Here is a 22,252-nt window from a genome sequence, read left to right on the forward strand (position 1 = left end):
TTGGTTTAATTTTTGGCCATAGCGACTCATGTGTCCCTCTTTTTGTCCAACTAAAACAACCAAACATTTTTCCCCCTAGCTGCTCTTGTTCAGCACTAAAATTATGCACAGATGCTGTGGAATCACGCAGGCATGCTGAAGACAACATTGGCTTTCCTCTGCTTTTTTCTCCCAAAGAACTCTTTCTGTCTTTGCAAGTCTATTTTTTTATTTATTCTATTTGTTTTCCTCTCCTGTACCTTCTGTAAAAAAATAAAGTTTAAAAAAGCCCAAACAACTACTTTTTTGATAAAGTTTCTCCGGGTGCTTTTTTCTCTTTCACCTATTTTTCTTACTTTTCTTGGGTTTGAAGGCTATTTTGCTTTTTGACGTTTTTTTTATTCTTCAAGGTTTGGGGAAGGCAAACAGTTGAGTCTGGCGAGGACCTGGCAGGTCAATTTTTGCCGTTTGGGAGTTGGAGAGTGATTGATGCATAAGCCATTTTCCCTCTGGTCATATGACACCACACTGCGAATCCCATTGGTGGATTTTTATGGGTGTCTTTTGTAGCTTTCACAAGCTAACGCAGTCAGTGGTTGGTTGCCTTCTTGTTGGCTCAAGGCCATCATTTTGAATTTTGTCTTCTAATACAATTGCATTTTATTTTTCAGCTAAGGGTTGTCAAAAGGTTGTAAGTTGTGCCGACATACATTTCTTGCTCTTTGGAAAACATCTGCATGTCAAACATTTTGTGACAGAGGGTGATATATTGGTAATACGATATTATGATGAGTATTTTTTTAACATATCTCAGCGGCATTTTTCCCCCCCGTTTTTTGTAAGTGCAGCATTTTTCTAACCGACTTTGACTGGGTGAAGTCCTAAATCATTTGATTGATATTGGATCTGTGATTGAATATGCTAAAATTCATACCCAAATTTATTGTTTTAATTGTCCTCCCTTGTTATGCTACTTTTGTATACTGTAAACCTCTTTTGTTTGATCCATGCTTCCTTGAAGCAGTGTCACTCATCCCCCATATTGACAGTCCAGTGAAATGTTGTACATTGCAGGGCTTGCCCCTATCCCTCAAAGTCGAGCTATGCTATGACATATTTTAACACTGGCCTTAAAGTTGAGTGCCTTTTTAGACCCTGCAACATGTATGTAGGTTTGTTTGTATCCCCTGATGTCAATAATGAGGTAAATATTAAATATTTTTCCATGGTTGTTAAATGTACATTCTTTCCCCTAAGATTTCTGTAGGCCTGACAGTATAGCAATCTGACTGCAACTATCCATGATTACTATAATACAAATGTATTTTGCTAATAATGACAGAATATACGTAATAAAGATGTCTCACATATTTAATACATCAGACTAGGGGAATGTTAGGGGAAAATCTGTCAAGTTACAAGAAGAATGCCTATTTGCTCAACAAATATGGTTGTGTTGGTCAATGGTAAAGTGAACTATCCTCTGTGCAAATGATCCCTACAGATACAAAAAATCCCTCTACGCTAGTTACAACGGTTGCCGATTTTACTCTGTACCCTCATCGATTAAAAAAAAGAGCAAGTCTAGGAGTGAGGGGGCCACAATGACATGTTGGCCCCTGAGCAGTCTAAAAGAGCAAGTCTAGGAGTGAGGGGGCCCCAATGACATGTTGGCCCCTGAGCAGTTTTACAACAAGCAAGTTTTTTAATGATTGTCAACTCAATTCAATATGGCAGACACTTAACCAATGGTGTCCGGCACCTATTTTCTGTTCCCACGCAGGGGCCCTCCAGATTGAGCAGAGCGAAGAGTCCGACCAGGGGAAGTACGAGTGCATCGCCACTAACAACGATGGAACCCGCTATTCTGCCCCCGCCAATCTATACGTTAGAGGTAGGAAAGCAACAATCAAACAAAAACGGTATTCACCTTTGGAAGAAAACATTTAAGTGGTATATTATGGTATGGTATATTATAATACAACTGGTGAGATGGGTGTCGAAACTGGGTAATTCTGGGTACTGGAGTTACGGATCCAGTCCAGAGGTCCATGTCCAATGAGGTACTTGTAAGTATGGCTGTTTTGTTCTATTAGACCTACCTGCACTGATTTGAACCTGTGTGTTCTGTTTTGTGTTTTTCTGTTATTTTCCCTAAGTCTAAATCCAATGACTTGACTGCTTGGTGTGTTTAACCTACTAATTGACTTTTACTCCTAAATGTACCTTGAGGGGAAATGGGTGGACAATCCCTCCACCAATCCCATCTATTCATAGTAGCAGATCCTCTCTGATCTGATTTCTCTTCTTCTCTTTTGAGCAACATTGGAAGGACACCTTTAACTCTCATCTCTCTTTGTCAATACAGTTTTAAAAGTGCTGAGATTATATTAAATAGTATTTGTATGTAGTTATCATTAAATAATTAATTTTAACGACGTGTTGAAAATTACAACAACTTTAATGTCTATGATTTAGTGTTGATAGCATCAGCACATACATTTATTTCCAGTTTTTCTTAAAAGTGATAATTAATTGATAGGTAACATTGTGTATTGTGGCTTTCACAACACATTCTTGAGCTATCACAAATGTTTGTTCCAATTGTCATGAACTGTCCTGAGGTTCGGCCTGTCACTTTCTATGTGAAGTCACATTACATAGTTAAAGTCCAGTGGAATAAATGTTATTGTGTGTTTTTTGTAAATGCTCTACTGAAAAAATGAAGGTCTTATGTGATGCCATGTCCATTGCTACCTTTTCATAAAGATCAGTTGTTAAACAGCAATGGATATAATTTTTTCATTTTAAATGAAATAGTTTTTCATTAATTTAGTATGAATATTTTAATTGACAGCTGTAGCTATTTTTCTTTAAAAACTAAGATCTATGATTCTGTCCGAGTCTTGTGGTTTGCAGTGTCATCACAGATCATCAATTTAAAACACAGTCAATGACAATACTTAGAATGCTGAAAAAATATGAACTAATTCATATTTTATTGTGTGGAACAAACTGAAAGTGGATATTGACCAAATAAATGCACAGTGATGTCTTTCTGGATATCATATTATGACTTTTTGTATTGCTCATATTTTCAACATGCAGAACATTTGTATGTAAAACCCAACCTACGTACAGTTGAAGTCGGAAGTTTACATACACCTTAGCCAAATACATTTAAACTCAGTTTTTCACAATTCCTGACATTTAATCCTAGTAAAAATTCCCTGTTTTAGGTCAATTAGGATTACCACTTTATTTTAAGAATGTGAAATGTCAGAATAATAGTAGAGAGAATGATTTATTTCAGCTTTTTTTCTTCATCACATTCCCAGTGGGTCAGAAGTTTACATACACTCAATTAGTATTTGGTAGCATTGCCTTTAAATTGTTTCACTTGGGTCAAATGTTTGGGGTAGACTTCCACAAGCTTCCCACAATAAGTTGGGTGAATTTTGGTCCATTCCTCCTGACAGAGCTGGTGTAACTGAGTCAGGTTTGTAGGCCTCCTTGCTCGTACACTATTTTTCAGTTCTGCCCACACATTTTCTAAAGGATTGAGGTCAGGGCTTTGTGATAGCCACTCCAATACCTTGACTTTGTTGTCCTTAAGCCATTTTGCCACAACTTTGGAAGACCCATTTGCGACCAAGCTTTAACTTCCTGACTGATGTCTTGAGATGTTGCTTCAATATATCCACATAATTTTCCTTCCTCATGATGCCATCTATTTTGTGATGTGCACCAGTCCCTCCTGCAGCAAAGCACCCCCACAGCATGATGTTGCCACCCCCGTGCTTCACGGTTGGGATGGTGTTCTTCGGCTTGCAAGCGTCCCCCTTTTTCCTCCAAACATAACAATGGTCATTATGGCCAAACAGTTCTATTTTTGTTTCATCAGACCAGAAGTATGATCTTTGTCCCCATGTTTAGTTGCAAACCGTAGTCTGGCTTTTTTATGGCGGTTTTGGAGCAGTGGCTTCTTCCTTGCTGAGCGGCCTTTCAGGTTATGTCGATATAGGACTCGTTTTACTGTGGATATAGATACTTTTGTACCTGTTTCCTACCAGCATCTTCACAAGGTCCTTTGCTGTTGTTCTGGGATTGAATTGTACTTTTCGCACCAAAGTACGTTCATCTCTAGGAGACAGAACGCGTCTCCTTCCTGAGCGGTATGATGGCTGCGTGGTCCCATGGTGTTTATCCTTGCGTACTATTGTTTGTACAGATGAACGTGGTACCTTCAAGCGTTTGGAAATTGCTCCCAAGGATGAACCAGACTTGTGGAGGTCTACAATTTTTTTTCTGAGGTCTTGGCTGATTTCTTTAGATTTTCCCATGATGTCAAGCAAAGAGGCACTGAGTTTGAAGGTAGGCCTTGAAATACATCCACAGGTACATCTCCAATTGACTCAAATGATGTCAATTAGCCTATCAGAAGCTTCTAAAGCCATGACATCATTTTCTGGAATTTTCCAAGCTGTTTAAAGGCACAGTCAACTTAGTGTATGTAAACTTCTGACCCACTGGAATTGTGATACAGTGAATTATAAGTGAAATAATCTTTCTGTAAAGAATTGTTGGAAAAATTACTTGTGTCATGCACAAAATAGATGTCCTAACTGACTTGCCAAAACTATAGTTTGTTAACAAGAAATTTGGTAGTTGAAAAACGAGTTTTAATGACTCCTACCTAAGTGTATATAAACTTCCGACTTCAACTGTATAGCACAGATATGTTCATTGTTAGCACTCGATATAAGCCAACCACATGACTGGGACAGGATTATATGATATGCTAAACATAGCAAATTATTTCAGCCCTCAAAATGCTTAACATTTGAAGTTGGTGCTATAGGACCTCTGCCTCTAAACCAGGGTGTGAGGGAAATCTAGCGGACTCCCTGTCCCCATGTGCAGTTTGAAAACCTTGAACATGGACTTTTTACTCTCTCTATGTTTCCCTTGTTTTCTTCTCCTTTCCTCATTTCATTGTGTTCTGCATCAAACCCCCTACATCCCTCAGAGCTGCGAGAAGGTTGGTGTGTTTTTACTTTTATACAAAACTGAAACTAAAGAAACTCATTTATTGCAACCGTCAAAAAACACAATTCTCAAGAATACAAATCAAATCAATTTTTCTCTCTCGTTTTGTTCTCTTCTTGGTTCATTATCATTTATATTACCGATAGCCTTGAATTACTACTGTTGTTTCTGCTGCTCTGTTCATCTTTTCCATGAAGAATGCCCTTGGTCTTGGCTACGATGCTTGACTGTCCAAAAAGTGGTGCATGTCGTGGGAGGAACTGTGCATCTTTGGGGTGGTGGGATAATATTTGCATCTTCGTGGAGTATTTGCATGGTGACCTGTTTATGCTCAAGCTAGAGATCCCCCCCTCCCCTCTGCTGTCAGCCCCACCCCTACCCCTTACCCCTCGGTGTCCTTAGCTTGTCAGTGTTCCTGCTTGGTTACTCAGGGCAACGGCGTGACAATGGCAGGCGGCACAAAAAAGCACAGCGCCAACATGAGCCGCAGCACCGGAGCAGGAAGGGTGTCCTCCATCACTACAGGCTCCTGGAATGGAGCGCTGCCACACTCTGCGGCCTGCCTAGCTAAGACTGGATGCACATTTTCCCTCTGTTGCTCTTCATCATAGTCTCAGAGAAAGACATGTTTTGAAAGCTATAAGCTAAATTCCCCTTTGTTATAATCAGTGGCGAGGTTTAAAGCTCAGCTGTTAGCCTTGTGAGATGAACGCTGCCTCTGCAAAGGATTTTTCCTACAGAGGTGATAATGAAAGAATGATGTATTTGGAGCATTAGCTGCAAGACTTGACAAATGTAATGATATTCAAATGAGTATGATAACATTATGTCTTGGGGGAGCGGGATCCAATTGGATATTAATTAAATATGAAGCGAGTGAAAAGTTGTATTTAATAATGCAAGGAGTTCTCTGAGATTCCTTATCTCTGGAGAGGCACAATCTGCTTAGCAGAATGTGCTGTATTAAATGTGATGGTGGTTGAACACATTAGCAAATGCTACATGTAGACGCAGGCTTGTAGCGTTAGCAAACAATGCTATTAGCAAACAATGCTATTTTAGCTAGCGCTCAGTTTTACATCACATCACGTTAATGTATATTAATGGCCACATACTGCGGGAAAACCCAATGGCTCTTGCCATTACATTAGTCAAGGCTCATTTTTTGTGCCCCATATTGGAGAGCTTGTTTAATTTTTATTAATAGTGATTGGGACAGTGGGAGTGTTTCACCCTTTATTAGTATCTTGAGGTTCACCGCCAAAGCACCAGAGTGATTAATCTTTCCAAGGCGCATGGAAGAGCAAACAACATTCCCCAAATACTCCCACCATTACGCCTCTGCGTATCCAAGGAGATCGGCCTATTGGGACCTATATTCATTCTGAGTACTATAAGCAGTAACACTGACTTCATTCCTTTAATGTCATTTCACCCTAGACATTTATTTTTTTATCCACATTTTTTAATTCTACCCCTGCCCCAGCCCCTGTCCCTTAAATATGCTTACCCTATATGGTGTGTTTGAATCGTATGTGGTTAACTAACTTAGTCAAACCTCAGAAATCACATTGTGATTTGTGTTGAGTTGCTTCCGCCTCTCCCTGTCCTGTCCTGTCATAATGTAGCACTTCCCCTAATCTGTCCAGTGACGCTGTGCATTCGTCCTTCCCTGGCAACTCGAGCTTAATAATAGCCAGCCGTGTTTATTTCCCAGTAACCCAACGCTGCCAGCCTAAACCTTACCTCCCTCCAGCCAGCCTAACTCTAACCGCCCTCCCCATGTTTGATATCTGTTTTTTGTATGTCTGTGTTACTATTTCTTTTCCCTCTCAATCTCACCTTCCCATTCCCAAACATGGTTGCCTCTCTAAGCCAGCTATGTGCTTGTTTGCATGACAGAGAGCCCATGCCCCCACGACAGGCTCCAGCCTTTTATCTCATAATGGATGCTGTTTACGTTTCTTTTCACTCTATTTGTTTTTTGATCGGTTTCAAATTTGGATATGTTTTTTCTTGTTGTTTCTACTCGAACATGGTTATTTTGGAATGTGTATCCACTTTTTTGATCTGAGAAGCAGAGTGGCACTCTATTCCATGTACCGTAGTTGGATGTGTTCCCACAATGGGCCGTAGTATGTGTGATGTGAGAATGTGACACGGCACATTTACCTCACATCAACTGGAAGAATGCAGCATTGAAGTTGTTCTCTTGTACACTTCACTCGGGCATGCTGTCGACCCTCCAGTTCCTCTTTGCTGTTCTCTTTATATCTGTATGGATGGTATCATTTGTGCATGGTGTTTGTGTGATCGTTAGTCTGTAGCTAGTCCCATCATTGAGCCATGCTAGGCCTGGACCGACTTGTGTGTGAAACTGTCTTTTTTACTCTCCATCCAACCATCCCAAAATAAAATATCAATTTTTTAATATATTACAATAGATATAAAAGTTACTTTTCGGGAAAGTTTGATTGTAAATCAAATGTTTTTGTTATCCTTCTGTAACTTAAGAATCTGTTTTTATCTCGGCCGTTGATGGAAACCTTGGCCTTGTGCGGCTTGTACGAGTTGTTACCGCTGCCTATTTTATTTTGCAGTACGCCGGGTGCCCCCGCGGTTCTCCATCCCGCCCACGGATAACGAGATCATGCCTGGAGGCAGTGTCAACATCACCTGTGTGGCGGTGGGCTCCCCCATGCCCTATGTCAAATGGATGCTAGGAGCCGAAGACCTGACGCCCGAGGACGATATGCCCATTGGGCGAAACGTTTTGGAGCTCACTGACGTCCGCCAGTCAAACAACTATACCTGCGTGGCCATGTCCACTCTGGGGGTCATCGAGGCGGTGGCGCAGATCACGGTGAAAGGTAACGCACGTTTACTTCTTTCTGTCATGTTTTATTGGTCTCAGGAAGAGGGTTCCTAAAGCATGGGATGTGTTGACACCAGCCTTAGTGGATTAGATGCTAGATTGAGAATCAGTGGAAGGCTTATCTCTCAACCAGGTGAGTTAAACGGCAGAGCTCTATATCCCTGTTGGTGGTGTGTGTGTGTGTACGTGTGTGTGTGTACGTGTGTGTGTGTGTGCGTGCGTGCAACATGGTGGGTATTGTTTGGTCTTCTCAGTAGGCAGGGTACTTATCGGAGTGTAATCATCTCCTCTGATGCATACCAGGGAAAGATAGATTCCAGATTGTCCTCCTCGTGTACACACATACACCAACACACAGAAGTACACGCACACACACGGCTTTGTTTCTCCCAGACATAACAGAGAGATATTAGTCACAATATAACCAAGGCTGCCAGGAACTTCCCCCAATTGTACAATTTAGATGGCATATAAAGAGAATGCATCGCCCTCATATCTTTCGACTCATGTCACTGGTGTAGGTATTAAAGCAATAAATTAACGCACTACATTATTTAAGAGATACACATTGGAATTCTCTGGCTAACAGCAGAAAAAAGTATGTATTATGTTGTACTTGGGAAGCTTCCAGGGCTTTTGGCCTTTATCTGTTTATCAATAGTTCAAATATAGTTATAATGCACTGATGTGGCAAGGTAAAAAATGTATACACTGAGTGTACAAAACATTAAGGACACCTTCCTAATATTGAGTTGCACTCCCCCCTTTTGCCCTCAGAACAGCCTCAATTCGTCGGGGCATAATAGCAAGCTAGGACTGATGGTTTGTTTAGCTAAACTAGCAAGTCTGTTTGTTTTGCTACCATGGCAACTACTATAGCTATCTAGTGAACTTGCTAGCTACTTCCGTGGATGTTGAACACATTTCTACCAGCAAATGAACGCATTTCTAGTGGCAAATGTGTTCAATTATAGCCATGGTATAAAAGGGAAGGTCGTGGAACACACCTTCCACGTCATTCATTATTTTCCATAGAACGCATAGCCCCTCGTTGATTAACCCTTACATATGTATGTTATCTGTTTGTTATTCCAGCATTGCCCAAGCCTCCCGGCATTCCCGTGGTGACGGAGCGCACGGCCACCAGCATCACGCTGACGTGGGACTCAGGCAACCCTGAGCCTGTCTCCTACTACATCATCCAGCACAAGTCCAAGTTCTCAGAGGACACATACAAGGAGATCGACGGCGTGGCCACCACTCGCTACAGCGTGGGCGGCCTCAGTCCTTACTCGGACTATGAGTTCCGGGTGGTGGCGGTGAACAACATCGGGCGCGGGCCATCCAGCGACAGCATCGAGGCCAAGACGGCTGAGCAGGCCCCCAGCACAGCGCCCAGGCAGGTCAGGGGTCGTATGCTCAGCACCACCACGGCCATTATCCACTGGGACGAACCAGAGGAGGCCAACGGGCAGATTATGGGCTACCGTGTGTACTACACCATGGACTCTGCCCAGCATGTTAACACGTGGGAGAAGCAGATAGTGCGTGGATCAAACTTCCTCACTATTCAGGGCCTCATACCCAACAAGACCTATTACATTAAGGTCCTGGCCTATACGTCCGTGGGTGATGGACCTCTCTCTGCAGATCTCCAGATCATAGCCAAGACGGGAGGTAAGATATGTGTGTTGACAATTATGTTAACTCATTTATGAGTTAAGCTATAAATCCTTGTAGGAGATGAAGCTCTGCAATCTTTGAGTTATGAGTAAACAAAGAAATCATCTAACTCTACAAGGGAGAGAGTATAAACAGCCAAGTGTCTTTCTGGGAAAGCTTCACTCACTCCGTCTTTTTAGTCAGATAAAAGTATCCTCGTTTTTGACCGGAGCTGTAAACACATTTGAAATCTCTTTTGGCTCTTGAGTGCCAATCAATTTCTATTTCCATTTTGCATTCTGAATGACAAAGATCATAGTTTATTAAACATTATAAACTAGGTGGTTCTAATTACGTTGGTAACCAGTTTATAATAGCAATAAGGCACCTCGGGGTTTTGTGGTATATTTCCAATATACCACGGCTAAGGGCTATATCCAGGCACTCCGTCTTGCGTCGTGCATAATAACAGCCCTTAGCTGTGCTATATTAGCCATATACCACACCCCCTTGGGCCTTATTGCTTAATTATACAACGGGTGGTTTGGAATTCCCATTGTTAGAGCCTATCCTGACCATGATATAATACACAACATACACATGGCAGGGTACATTCATAAAACGTGCCATCATTTAAGTTGTTACCTAGCAACGCACTACTACTACTACTACTACTTTTACAGATCCACTGTCTCAACTTATAAACTTGATCACTGTAAAAAGTATCTAGACATTATCTGCGACATTTACAATTCAGGCAGGCAGCTTTTCTCAGCCAGTCGAAATCATGAATCCACCACATATTTATTGATATATACAGTGGGGGAAAAAAGTATTTAGTCAGCCACCAATTGTGCAAGTTCTCCCACTTAAAAAGATGAGAGAGGCCTGTAATTTTCATCATAGGTACACGTCAACTATGACAGACAAAATGAGGAAAAAAATTCCAGAAAATCACATTGTAGGATTTTTAATGAATTTATTTGCAAATTATGGTGGAAAATAAGTATTTGGTCAATAACAAAAGTTTCTCAATACTTTGTTATATACCCTTTGTTGGCAATGACACAGGTCAAATGTTTTCTGTAAGTCTTCACAAGGTTTTCACACACTGTTGCTGGTATTTTGGCCCATTCCTCCATGCAGATCTCCTCTAGAGCAGTGATGTTTTGGGGCTGTCGCTGGGCAACACGGACTTTCAACTCCCCTCCAAAGATTTTCTATGGGGTTGAGATCTGGAGACTGGCTAGGCCACTCCAGGACCTTGGAATGCTTCTTACGAAGCCACTCCTTCGTTGTCCGGGCGGTGTGTTTGGGATCATTGTCATGCTGAAAGACCCAGCCACGTTTCATCTTCAATGCCCTTGCTGATGGAAGGAGGTTTTCACTCAAAATCTCACGATACATGGCCCCATTCATTCTTTCCTTTACACGGATCAGTCGTCCTGGTCCCTTTGCAGAAAAACAGCCCCAAAGCATGTTTCCACCCCCATGCTTCACAGTAGGTATGGTGTTCTTTGGATGCAACTCAGCATTCTTTTTCCTCCAAACACGACGAGTTGAGTTTTTACCAAAAAGTTATATTTTGGTTTCATCTGACCATATGACATTCTCCCAATCCTCTTCTGGATCATCCAAATGCACTCTAGCAAACTTCAGACGGGCCTGGACATGTACTGGCTTAAGCAGGTGGACACGTCTGGCACTGCAGGATTTGAGTCCCTGGCGGCATAGTGTGTTACTGATGGTAGGCTTTGTTACTTTGGTCCCAGCTCTCTGCAGGTCATTCACTAGGTGTGGTTCTGGGATTTTTGCTCACCGTTCTTGTGATCATTTTGACCCCACGGGGTGAGATCTTGCGTGGAGCCCCAGATCGAGGGAGATTATCAGTGGTCTTGTATGTCTTCCATTTCCTAATAATTGCTCCCACAGTTGATTTCTTCAAACCAAGCTGCTTACCTATTGCAGATTCAGTCTTCCCAGCCTGGTGCAGGTCTACAATTTTGTTTCTGGTGTCCTTTGACAGCTCTTTGGTCTTGGCCATAGTGGAGTTTGGAGTGTGACTGTTTGAGGTTGTGGACAGGTGTCTTTTATACTGATAACAAGTTCAAACAGGTGCCATTAATACAGGTAACGAGTGGAGGACAGAGGAGCCTCTTAAAGAAGAAGTTACAGGTCTGTGAGAGCCAGAAATCTTGCTTGTTTGTAGGTGACCAAATACTTATTTTCCACCATAATCTGCAAATAAATTCATTAAAAATCCTACAATGTGATTTTCTGGATTTTTTTCTCTCAATTTGTCTGTCATAGTTGACGTGTACCTATGATGAAAATTACAGGCCTCTCTCATCTTTTTAAGTGGGAGAACTTGCACAATTGGTGGCTGACTAAATACTTTTTTTCCCCACTGTACAAAGAAAAGTCAATAGAGAAACAGGTAAAACAAAACGAAATGCAGCTAGTTTGCAGTCTTTCCAGCTTCAGTATGAAGTGATTGTGTTAGCTGTGTAGTTGGCTAGTTAGCAAGGGGGGGATGAGCCTCCATAGTAAACATTTCTGTTTGCCATAGCAACCTGCAAAGTTCTGGAAATATTAACCAGCGCTTGGGTAGTTTTGCTTTACATGGCAGTCAATACGAATAAAACTAACGACCAGAGAATGCTTAAAATTGCACTTAACAACCAGTGTTAGTGAACGTAGCAACACGTTTTGTTGAAAAACTGATGGTTTGGGAAATACTCTTGCTTTTTAATGCCGGTAACCCATTTTATAAAAGCAGTCCATGTGACATTTTTATCATGACTGTGGTGGTCTATCCTACTCAGTTTCGCCCCGTGGCTATGACAACGTCCCAGCCATGGTAAAATATTAATAACACATGGCCTCTCATGTATTATTGCTTAAGTATAAAATCAGACTTGAGACCTTGAATACTTCTTGAGAATAATTTAGACTGTCAATCAAATATATTTAAACTTGTTTTCCTCAAAATATTTTCTAATCCAATATGATGAAATTGTGTCTGTTTAGAGAAATAACAGTAATAGCATAGTAATAACAGGTAGTTGCAATCACAGGTAATAGTAATAATGTATTAATAACAAGTTACTACTAATGTTATTAGTAGTAAGAATAGCCACAGTAGTGCCAGCAGCAGCACTCGTCAAATACATTTTAGCAGCAATATGGTGGACGTTGCAATGAGTATCATTGGTTTAGTGGACCAAATGTGTATTTGTATTGCTTTCCCAGTCCCCTCTCAACCGACCGACTTCAAAGGGGAAGCCAAATCCGAAACGAGCATACTACTATCGTGGATAGCCCCAGCTCAGACCGGACAAGACAATCAAATCATGGGATATGAACTTCTGTACAAGAAGGGGGATGACAAGGAAGAGGTAAATGGTTTCTCAGATTCAAAATACAGGTATACCGTCCCAAATGTATCTTACGTCCAATGGTACACCTTTTCTTGAAGTCCTGAACTGATGACATACCATTTTCTCAACAGAAACGCATCAGCTTTGAGCCTACCACCACGTACCTGCTGAAGGACTTGAAGCCCTTCACTACTTATACTTTCCAGCTAGCCGCGCGCAGTAAGCACGGTATCGGGGCCTACACCAATGAGATCTCCGCAGAAACCCCTCAAACACGTAGGTCCTCTTCCATATCTCAGCTCTGGCCAGACAGTTTACCACTGGATGTGGAAACTCCTTGGAGAGAAAATACATTCTTACATTTTCAAACGCATCTACCTTTGCCAATTTAGAATTGCATCCGCTAATTCCAATACCTTTTGCCAAAAACAGGTCAATGACATGATAAAAAATAAATGTCATCGAAAGAGGTGAATGACTCTTGATAAAAATAAATGTCATCGAAAGAGGTGGATGACCTTGAAAATGGACTGGTTCTGCAGTGATTGGAGCTGAAACTGAGTGTTTTGATGTCTACCTGACAATGCACCTATTTGATATGGCTGCATGGACAGTGTTCACCAGGGCTCTCCTGTGAAGTCAACAGACAAGGTTACACTACATACAGAATCTAGTCCTCTTCAACACCTTTGATGTGCAATACATCCCAACCAATAATAGTGCTTTGAATTATTCATTCAAATGTATATTTCGTCTTTATCCGACTGTCTGTTGTTTTTGATTAACGGAAGGGCATGTTATCCCACTATTGGAAGCCTTGTCTCTTGACTTTGCGTATAAGCCACGTCAGAGTATTTGCATATTGAGACTGAGCTTTCTATGGAAATAAAATTCTGCCCATTTTATCTGGAGATCAGAGGGGTTTTCCTTTCTCAGTAGCATAATTGGTGATGCGAAGCCCTTAACAAAAAAATTAAAAACAAACAATTGGATGGACTACAAATTCCATAGAAAGCTCAAAAGCAAGTAGTATCACTGAAGATAGAGAATTACCTTATTACCACACAATAAGACCTCCGGTTTAATGAAATGACAAAAGTATTGACCAATTTGTCAAGGCACCAAATTGAAGCTAAGTACAAACAAGTAGTGTATTGACTATTAGAAAATAGAACATTACATTTCAAAAACTGATTTGAATAAAAATATATATATATTTCAAATAAACCGGAGGTCTGTGCAAGACAAAAAGGCAGAGAACAGGTAGGTATTAAGTTCAAAAAGTCCAAACTCGATGGGAGGTACCAAGAAAAGATGTCTGCATGCCAATGTGTTGAGACTTTCAAAAGTCAGTCATATCTCCTTGGGAAGTTCTCTGTTGTACGATCAGGCTTTTACCACAAACCAACAGGCTTCGGAAAGGTTGGTGACCAATACAACTTTTTACACTTTGCTAGAGTTGAAGCGTCAACCTTTATGTTTTTGGATTCGTGGTAACTGCTTGGCAAATGTATGATATTTGGTTGAATTTATTAGGATTTTATGTGATCAAGTGAACTTTTACTGAGCAGTAATTAAAAAGTTTAAATTAAATTTGGGCTTAGTCTCGGTTATAAGCCGAAGATATGAATCCCTAGAGTGATAATAGTTTTTAGGAAATAATATGTAATTTTTTATTTACTAAGGTAGGTTACATATTGTGAAGGTGTCCTATTATCTCATGACAACCCCATCCATACATCCTCAGTGTGTGTGATTTTATGCATTGAGTTTACCTTGTTTTAAAAAGTGTTAGTCTTTTGTCTTTGCCTTTTGTCACATCTTGATTGTGAAACCTCATTGACTTTTGATACCACTTCTTTGCAAACATTGTTTCAGTGCTTCGTCCTCATTTTGTATCATATTTATTTTCCCTTTCCCTTTTCTTTATTGTTTGTTCATTTCCAACACCATCAACTCAACCCAAAAAAAACTTCAACCTACCTGTGAAACCCCTCCTCGAAACAAACTAAATGAAACAAAACCCCTACTGAAATGATTGATCCAATCAAACAAAACCCTGCTCCTCCTCCAATCCACTCCTCCTCCAATCAGAGCCCTCAGCTCCACCTCAGGATGTGAAGTGCTCTAGCCCCAGCTCCACCAATATCCTGGTAAGTTGGCGGCCGCCCCCTATGGAGTTACAGAATGGGATCATAACTAAGTATGCCATCCAATACGCTGCCACTGAAGGGGAGGACACCACCACCCGAAAAATATCCGGCATCCCTCCAGAAAGCTCCCAGTACCTCTTGGAAAACTTGGAGAAATGGACGGAATACCGTGTGACAGTGACTGCTCACACAGATGTGGGTGAAGGACCTGAAAGTTTACCACAGCTCATCCGCACCGAGGAGGATGGTATGTTTTTCCGAAGCCGCTGCCCCCGTTGCAAACCCAGTCTGCCCTCTAACCTCTAACCCCCTTCAGATACTGTCTAACAGCATCTACAGTCCCTTTGACCTAGCATCCCTCTCTGCTTCTTCCTCCTGCTTCTAACAAAGCTGACAACACTCCTAACTCTCATTATGATCCCACTTTTACTAACTTGGACTACTTCCGTGCAACTTTTTTTTTTATTAAACCGATTGCAACTAACTATTTTTTAAAGCTCATTTAACTTTTTGTCAGTATTTTTCTGCCTTTATCCCCTAATACTCAATTTCAACATTTGGTATGGCATTTTCTCCTGCATCGAAGCACTTCAGGCCTTTGACTTCCAGTCCCAAACTGTCTTTTTTTTTTTTATGTATGAGAAAAAAACGTTTGATTTTAACTTTTTTTTAATGAATTTGACTGAATGCCAAGTTATGGACAGTGGAAAGGGCACAAGTTGGAAGGTATATATATTTTTAAATGGCCAAGAATGACAATATTTATTTTCACTTTTTCTTCACGCTTCATAGCCAAAATTCTTGCAGGGTACTTCAAGCTTTTGAAGCATCCCCTTTGGCTCCTCTTTTCAATTTTAACAAACACATTTTTATTCCATGTTTTTAATCCACTACTCCCATTTTTGAATGTTTCAAGATTAGGTCAATTGTCAGACCTGTTTTTGGGGTTGTTTTTCTTTTCCCTTGCCATTGTTGAAATATTGATGTCATACAGTGCTTGTTGCAGTATGCTCCCCTTTTGTAGATTTTTTCACCCCAGCATTTTGCTCTTTGGAGTTGGCCAGAAATTCACAGGGGAGAAGGGGTCCTCTATAATCTTGACCTTCTTTTTTTATCCCATGGTGTTCCTCCAGTTCCCAGCGGCCCGCCTCGTAAAGTCGAGGTGGAGACTGTCAACTCCACGTCAATAAAAGTCATCTGGCGCTCGCCGATGCCCATCAAGCAGCATGGGCAGATCCGAGGGTACCAGGTGCACTATGTCAGGATGGTTAATGGGGAGCCCATGGGACAGCCAGTCATCAAGGACATCTTGATTGACGATGCGCAGGTAAGCACCCTCCTCCGCCTTCCGCCCAAAACTCACAGGTTCTCTCACCTTGAGAAGTTCTCTGACACAAGGACAGTCCACAGAGCATAAGAGTCACACATGCCAGAGTGAAAATACATGGACATGCTATTAAGCAGTAGAAAATGTTGTTAAAACCACACGTTTTCCCATTAAATCCTAATGACACAAATTAGTTGTTCTCAGGATCTTTGAAACTGAGTCACCCATTGAGTAAATCTATGATAAGATAGCTACACATTCATACATTGGTGTGCATGTCTAGGAATAGACCTACACAGTATGTGACTCACCCTCTGTTACTCTCAATATCTGGTGGAGACAATCACACAAACTACAGTGCATTCGGAAAGTATTCAGACCCCTTGACTTTTTCCACGTTTTGTTACGTTACAGCCTTATTCTTAAGTGATTGAATAATTTGTTTTCCCCACATCAACCTAACACATAATGACAAAGCAAAAACTGTTTTTTAGACATTTTTGCAAACTTAGGAAATATCATATTTACATAAGTATTCAGAACATTTACTCAGTACTTTGTTGAAGCACCTTTGGCAGCGATTACAGCCTCGAGTCTTCTTGGGTATGACTCTACAAATTTGGCACACCTCTATTTGGGGAGTTTCTCCCATTCTTCTCGGCATATCCTCTCAAGCTCTGTCAGGTTGGATGGGGAGCGTTGCTGCACAGCTATTTTCAGGTCTTTCCAGAGATGTTCGATTGGGTTCAAGTCCGGGCTCTGGCTGGGCCACTCAAGGACATTCAGAGACTTGTCCCGAAACCACTCCTGCATTGTCTTGGCTGTGTGCTTAGGGTCATTGTCCTGTTGGAAGGTGAACCTTCACCCCAGTCTGAGGTCCTGAGCGCTCTGGAGCATGTTTTCATCAAGGATCTCTCTGTACTTTGCTCTGTTCATCTTTCCCTCGATCCTGACTAGTCTCCCAGTCCCTGCCGCTGAAAACATCCCCACAGCATGATGCTGCCACCACCATGCTTCACCGTAGGGATGGTGCCAGGTTTCCTCCAGACATGACGCTTGGCATGCAGGCCAAAGAGTTCAATCTTGGTTTCATAAGAACAGAGAATCTTGTTTCTCATGGTCTGAGAGTCCTTTAGGTGCCTTTTGGCAAACTCCAAGGGGGCTGTCATGTGCCTTTTACTGAGGAGTGGCTTCTGTCTGGCCACTCTACCATAAAGGCCTGATTGGTGGAGTGCTGCAGAGATGGTTGTCCTTCTGGAAGGTTCTCCCATCTCCACAGAGGAACTCTGAAGCTCTGTCACAGTGACCATCGGGTTCTTGGTCACCTCCCTGAACAAGGCCCTTCTCTCCTGATTGCTCAGTTTGGCCGGGCAGCCAGCCCTAGGAAGAGTCTTGTTGGTTCCAAACTTCTTCCATTTAAGAATGATGGAGGCGACTGTGTTCTTGGGGACCTTCAATGCTGCAGACATTTTTTAGTACCGTTCCTCAGATCTGTGTCTCGACACAATCCTGTCTCGAAGCTCTACGGACAATTCCTTCGACCTCATGGCTTGATTTTTGCTCTGACATGCATTGTCAACTGTGGGACCTTATATAGACAGGTGTGTGCCTTTCCAAATCATGTCCAATCAATTGAATTTACCACAGGTGGACTCCAATCGAGTTGTAGAAACATCTCAAGGATGATCAATGGAAACAGGATGCACCTGAGCTCAATTGTTTATTTTATTTTTTATTTGCAAAAATGTCTAAAAACCAGTTTTTGCTTTTTCATTACGGTGTATAAAAATAATTTGATCCATTTTAGAATAAGGCTGTAACGTAACAAAGTGTGGAAAAAGGGAAGTGGTTTGAATACTTTCCGAATGCACTGGTGCTTTAATTGAAATGCGATGGATCACACATCTGTAAATGCAATGGAACTGACATAATCAATAACTTATTGGTGGTCAGTGAATGACATCTCTTAGGGGTAAAATCATCCATCAGTATATGTGTCTTGTCTGTCGCTTCTCCTCTATCACTTTCTCTATCATCTACTCTCTCACTAGTGAACGGTGACTCTGTACTTAGCCGTTGTTTTGTTTTCGCTCTTATTTCTCTCACATCTTAATCAGTGGGAATATGATGATTCAACTGAACATGTGAGTAGATACAGAGACCTGATACAGTGTTAATCCCGTTCCCCCTTCGTTGCCCTGCATGCTCTGTGTTTCCTCTGTTCGTGACCTTCGCTTGGTTTTGACTGTATTGAACCTCACATAACCTCCTAACTGTTCTGAATCCCACTAAGACAAAACGAGAAAACATACACTAACTACTTGTTTTCTACTTGTAAATTGATATGGAATGGCTTGACTAACAGAAATCCATAGCCAACATTACGAGGCTATTCATAAATGCTTACCGGTGTTGATTATAATAAACACGCTTTTTGAAAGTGGACCAAGTTTCAAAAAGATAATACTGTATGTTATAATTTGTACTGCACTACTTACACCCTCGCCTTTTCAATGCATGGAGTGACCTATGCTGACACATGTCCACCAGTCCAGATTGTTTGCATGGAGCGAAGGATCGTATGCATTGAGCAAAGGATGGTGGACTATATAGTGGCAGGACAGATTTGTACCAACCATGTTCATTGCCAGGCATTTACTAATTAGTGAGCGAATATCTGTGAGATAATGTCCTCTGAATTAAATACAGCATAAATGCATGCGCAAAAATGTGACCCCCACCACTAAACATTCCCGTAAAAATGCACAAATTGCAGCAAAATCCCTAGAAAGAGTTCTAAAAAATCCCTATTCTTATAATCTACAGGAAATGGTCATCACAGACCTGCAGGCTGAGACCATGTACTCAGTTGCTGTGGCAGCCTACACAACAAAGGGAGACGGAGCTCGCAGCAAGGTCAAGCTGATCACCACCACTGGCGCAGGTAAGGGAACTGTCATCACTGACAAATCTCCCCCTGCCCCTCTGCTAATGTACCCTGTGATCATCCAAAAATGCATTTGTGCTGTAGAGAGCTGTGAAAATTGCACCCAGTGAAAGGAAGCAAAATAAATGCTAATCGACCTTTCCCCCCATGGCTATTAAAATGTGAATGCAGCTAATTGCCACCTCAATTATGACAACAATTGTAATTCCGCTCAGCCGCCGCTTTGACATTGGAATGCTCACTGGGGTTAAGGAACTAATGGAGAAATCAGTTGGGGAAATCTGGGAAGAAAAATACACCCAAATTAATGGCAGCCCGATGTTCTGTTCAGCTCTCATTGGTTTCTTTTGAGAGAGACGCATGACACAATCCAAATGGCAGTTCAGAAATACTTTGTTGTGTGTGTGTGACATATAATTGCGCTGTCGTCTAATCTGTCTGTAAAGCCTTTCAAGCTCCACCTACCTCCACCAGCGTACAGAGATAGACGGCTAGTGTTTGTGTGTGTGTTGGGGGGGGATAGGAGCCTTCACTCAGTAAAGGCTTAAGAGGAATGCTATATTGGTTAGGTATCAAAGCAAACAGCATTCATGCAAACAGGGTGTTAGCTATCTACTGCTCCCTTGGTGGGGTAAGACTACTCATGAAGTCATAACAGCATCAGACAATGACAACCCTTTACGCTGTAATGAGTGGGAAAGGAGATCAGATTTTTTCATGCATTATGGGTTGGGTTGTTTTGGGATGTCATCATACTCTCATAATTGTCATAATGTCTGTTGGATATTGCTTTTAAAATGCTATGGCAGTTTGAAGGGGTTCTTTGCATGGTATTTGTATTAAAAATATATATTTTGTCACTGCTCTTCTCTTAGTACCTGAAAAACCACGACTCATGGTCAGCCCCACCAACATGGGCACTGCCCTCCTCCAATGGCACCCCCCGTCTTTAACCCACGGCCCCCTGCAGGGCTACCGCCTCCGCTTCGGTCGCAAAGACGTCGACCCTCTGACCATCATTGAGTTCCCAGAGCGCGAGAACCACTACACCACCAAAGAGATCCACAAGGGGGCATCATACACCTTCCGCCTGTCCGCCCGTAACAAGGTGGGCTTCGGCGAGGAGACGGTCAAAGAAATCAGCACCCCTGAAGATATGCCTAGCGGCTTCCCACAAAGCATTGCAGCCGTGGGCGGCACTACCACCACCATTCAGGTGAGCTGGAATCCCCTGTTACTGGCGGAGAGCAACGGCGTTATCGTGAAGTACGCCCTGCAGTACAAGGACATCAACAGCCCTCGGAGCCCCTCGGAACTCTTCATCATCGCCCCGGAGTCCACCGTCACCCTTGACGGCCTCAAGGCAGACACTACTTACGATATCAAAATGTGTGCCTTCACCAGCAAAGGCTCCGGCCCCTATAGCCCCAGTGTCCAGTTCAGGACACAGCCCTTGGATCAAGGTAGGACCCCACCCCAATTCAACCTCCCGCCCACCAATCCAACTTCACCCCACAACCACCACCAACAGCAACCACCTCGTCAAGCCAGAGTGGCAGAAGAACAAACAGATTAATCCGATCTCAGAATTGTTTTAAAATCATCTGTATGTATACATAGCCCTCCCTCCCCATAAGAAAGAAAGATATCGTGATCAGGTGGAGTAAGTATATGTGTCCCATGTGTTGTCAGCCAAGCCAAAGGTGAGCCTGTAGGTTAAAGCTGCTTTTAATAAAAAGGTAAGATAAAAGTAAGCTAAGGTAAGATGGGAGTACTGTAGCCCTGCTAAGACCACTCTAGTGCTGGTTTCAGACTGGTTGTAAAGGGAAACATGGTCAGGTAAGAGGTTTGTTGCTCTGGAATCCTTTAAAGAGGGTTGTGTTTGTTTCGTGTCTAATTAATCTGCTTCCCCTTTCTTTTAGCAGTGTTTGCAAAAAACTTTCATGTGAAAGCTGCCATGAAGACATCCGTGCTCCTCACCTGGGAGATTCCAGACAACTATAATGCAGCTCAGCCCTTCACAGTAAGAACTTTTCGTATTTTAATCAACAATGTTCGAGGACAGCATTCCAGAAAATATTAAGTGACATCAGCCAAAGATATAGTAGTGTTATACCATGGCATTGTTGAATACTCGTTTCTGATTGTCTTGAAGGGCATTCTAGAGTGTGCATTATTTCCCTATATATGCATTATTTCCCGAAAGCAAAAGTTGAATAAAAACATTATTGGCATTGTTGAATTTGATTTTCATAATAGCAAGCTATTGCTGATTGGTTTGGTTAGCTAAACTAGCAAGTATGTTTGTTTGTTACCAAGGCAACTACTGTAGCTACACTACATGACCAAGTTGGTCCCCCCTTTGCTTCTATAACAGCCTCCACTCTTCTGGGAAGGCTTTCCACTAGATGTTGGAACATTGCTGCGGGGACTTGCTTCCATTCAGCCACAAGAGCATTAGTGAGGTTGGGCACTGATGTTGGGCAAATCATCCCAAAGGTGTTCGATGGGGTTGAGGTCAGGGCTCTGTGCAGGCCAGTCAAGTTCTTCCACACTGATCTCGACAAACCATTTCTGTATGGACCTCGCTTTGTGCACGGGGGCATTGTCATGCTGAAACAGGAAAGGGCCTTCCCCCAAACTGTTGCCACAAAGTTGGAAGGACAGAATTGTCTACAATGTAATTGTATGCTGTAGAGTTAAGATTTCCCTTCACTGGAACTAAGGGGCCTAACCCGAACCATGAAAAACTGCCCTAGATCATTATTCCTCTTCCACCAAACTTTACAAATGGCACTATGCATTGGGGCTGTTGGCACTATGCAGTTCTTCTGCTAACTTTGTTTCCAGAGGCAGTATGGAACTCGGTATTGCGTGTTG

General features: G+C 42.1%; 1 protein-coding gene across 30 annotated transcripts in view; it reads left to right on the plus strand.

The window, feature by feature from the left end:
• Positions 1 to 22,252, plus strand: part of LOC121572096 (receptor-type tyrosine-protein phosphatase delta-like) — a 668,511-nt gene that overhangs the window by 589,913 nt on the left and 56,346 nt on the right. For 10 of the 30 annotated variants that reach the window (XM_041884003.1, XM_045221719.1, XM_045221730.1 and 7 more), the window contains 12 exons: positions 1,763 to 1,873; positions 5,009 to 5,020; positions 7,629 to 7,898; positions 8,999 to 9,580; positions 12,818 to 12,963; positions 13,077 to 13,221; positions 15,040 to 15,345; positions 16,232 to 16,425; positions 18,543 to 18,569; positions 19,252 to 19,369; positions 20,248 to 20,835; positions 21,295 to 21,395. In XM_041884003.1, coding sequence (XP_041739937.1) covers positions 1,763 to 1,873; positions 5,009 to 5,020; positions 7,629 to 7,898; positions 8,999 to 9,580; positions 12,818 to 12,963; positions 13,077 to 13,221; positions 15,040 to 15,345; positions 16,232 to 16,425; positions 18,543 to 18,569; positions 19,252 to 19,369; positions 20,248 to 20,835; positions 21,295 to 21,395 — 2,600 coding nt within the window. The remainder of the gene's footprint in view (positions 1 to 1,762; positions 1,874 to 5,008; positions 5,021 to 7,628; positions 7,899 to 8,998; positions 9,581 to 12,817; positions 12,964 to 13,076; positions 13,222 to 15,039; positions 15,346 to 16,231; positions 16,426 to 18,542; positions 18,570 to 19,251; positions 19,370 to 20,247; positions 20,836 to 21,294; positions 21,396 to 22,252) is intronic. The other 20 variants (XM_045221738.1, XM_045221740.1, XM_045221741.1 and 17 more) reach the window with 7 other exon arrangements.

Source organism: Coregonus clupeaformis, chromosome 8 (genome assembly GCF_020615455.1).
Source record: "Coregonus clupeaformis isolate EN_2021a chromosome 8, ASM2061545v1, whole genome shotgun sequence".
Lineage (NCBI taxonomy): Eukaryota > Metazoa > Chordata > Actinopteri > Salmoniformes > Salmonidae > Coregonus > Coregonus clupeaformis.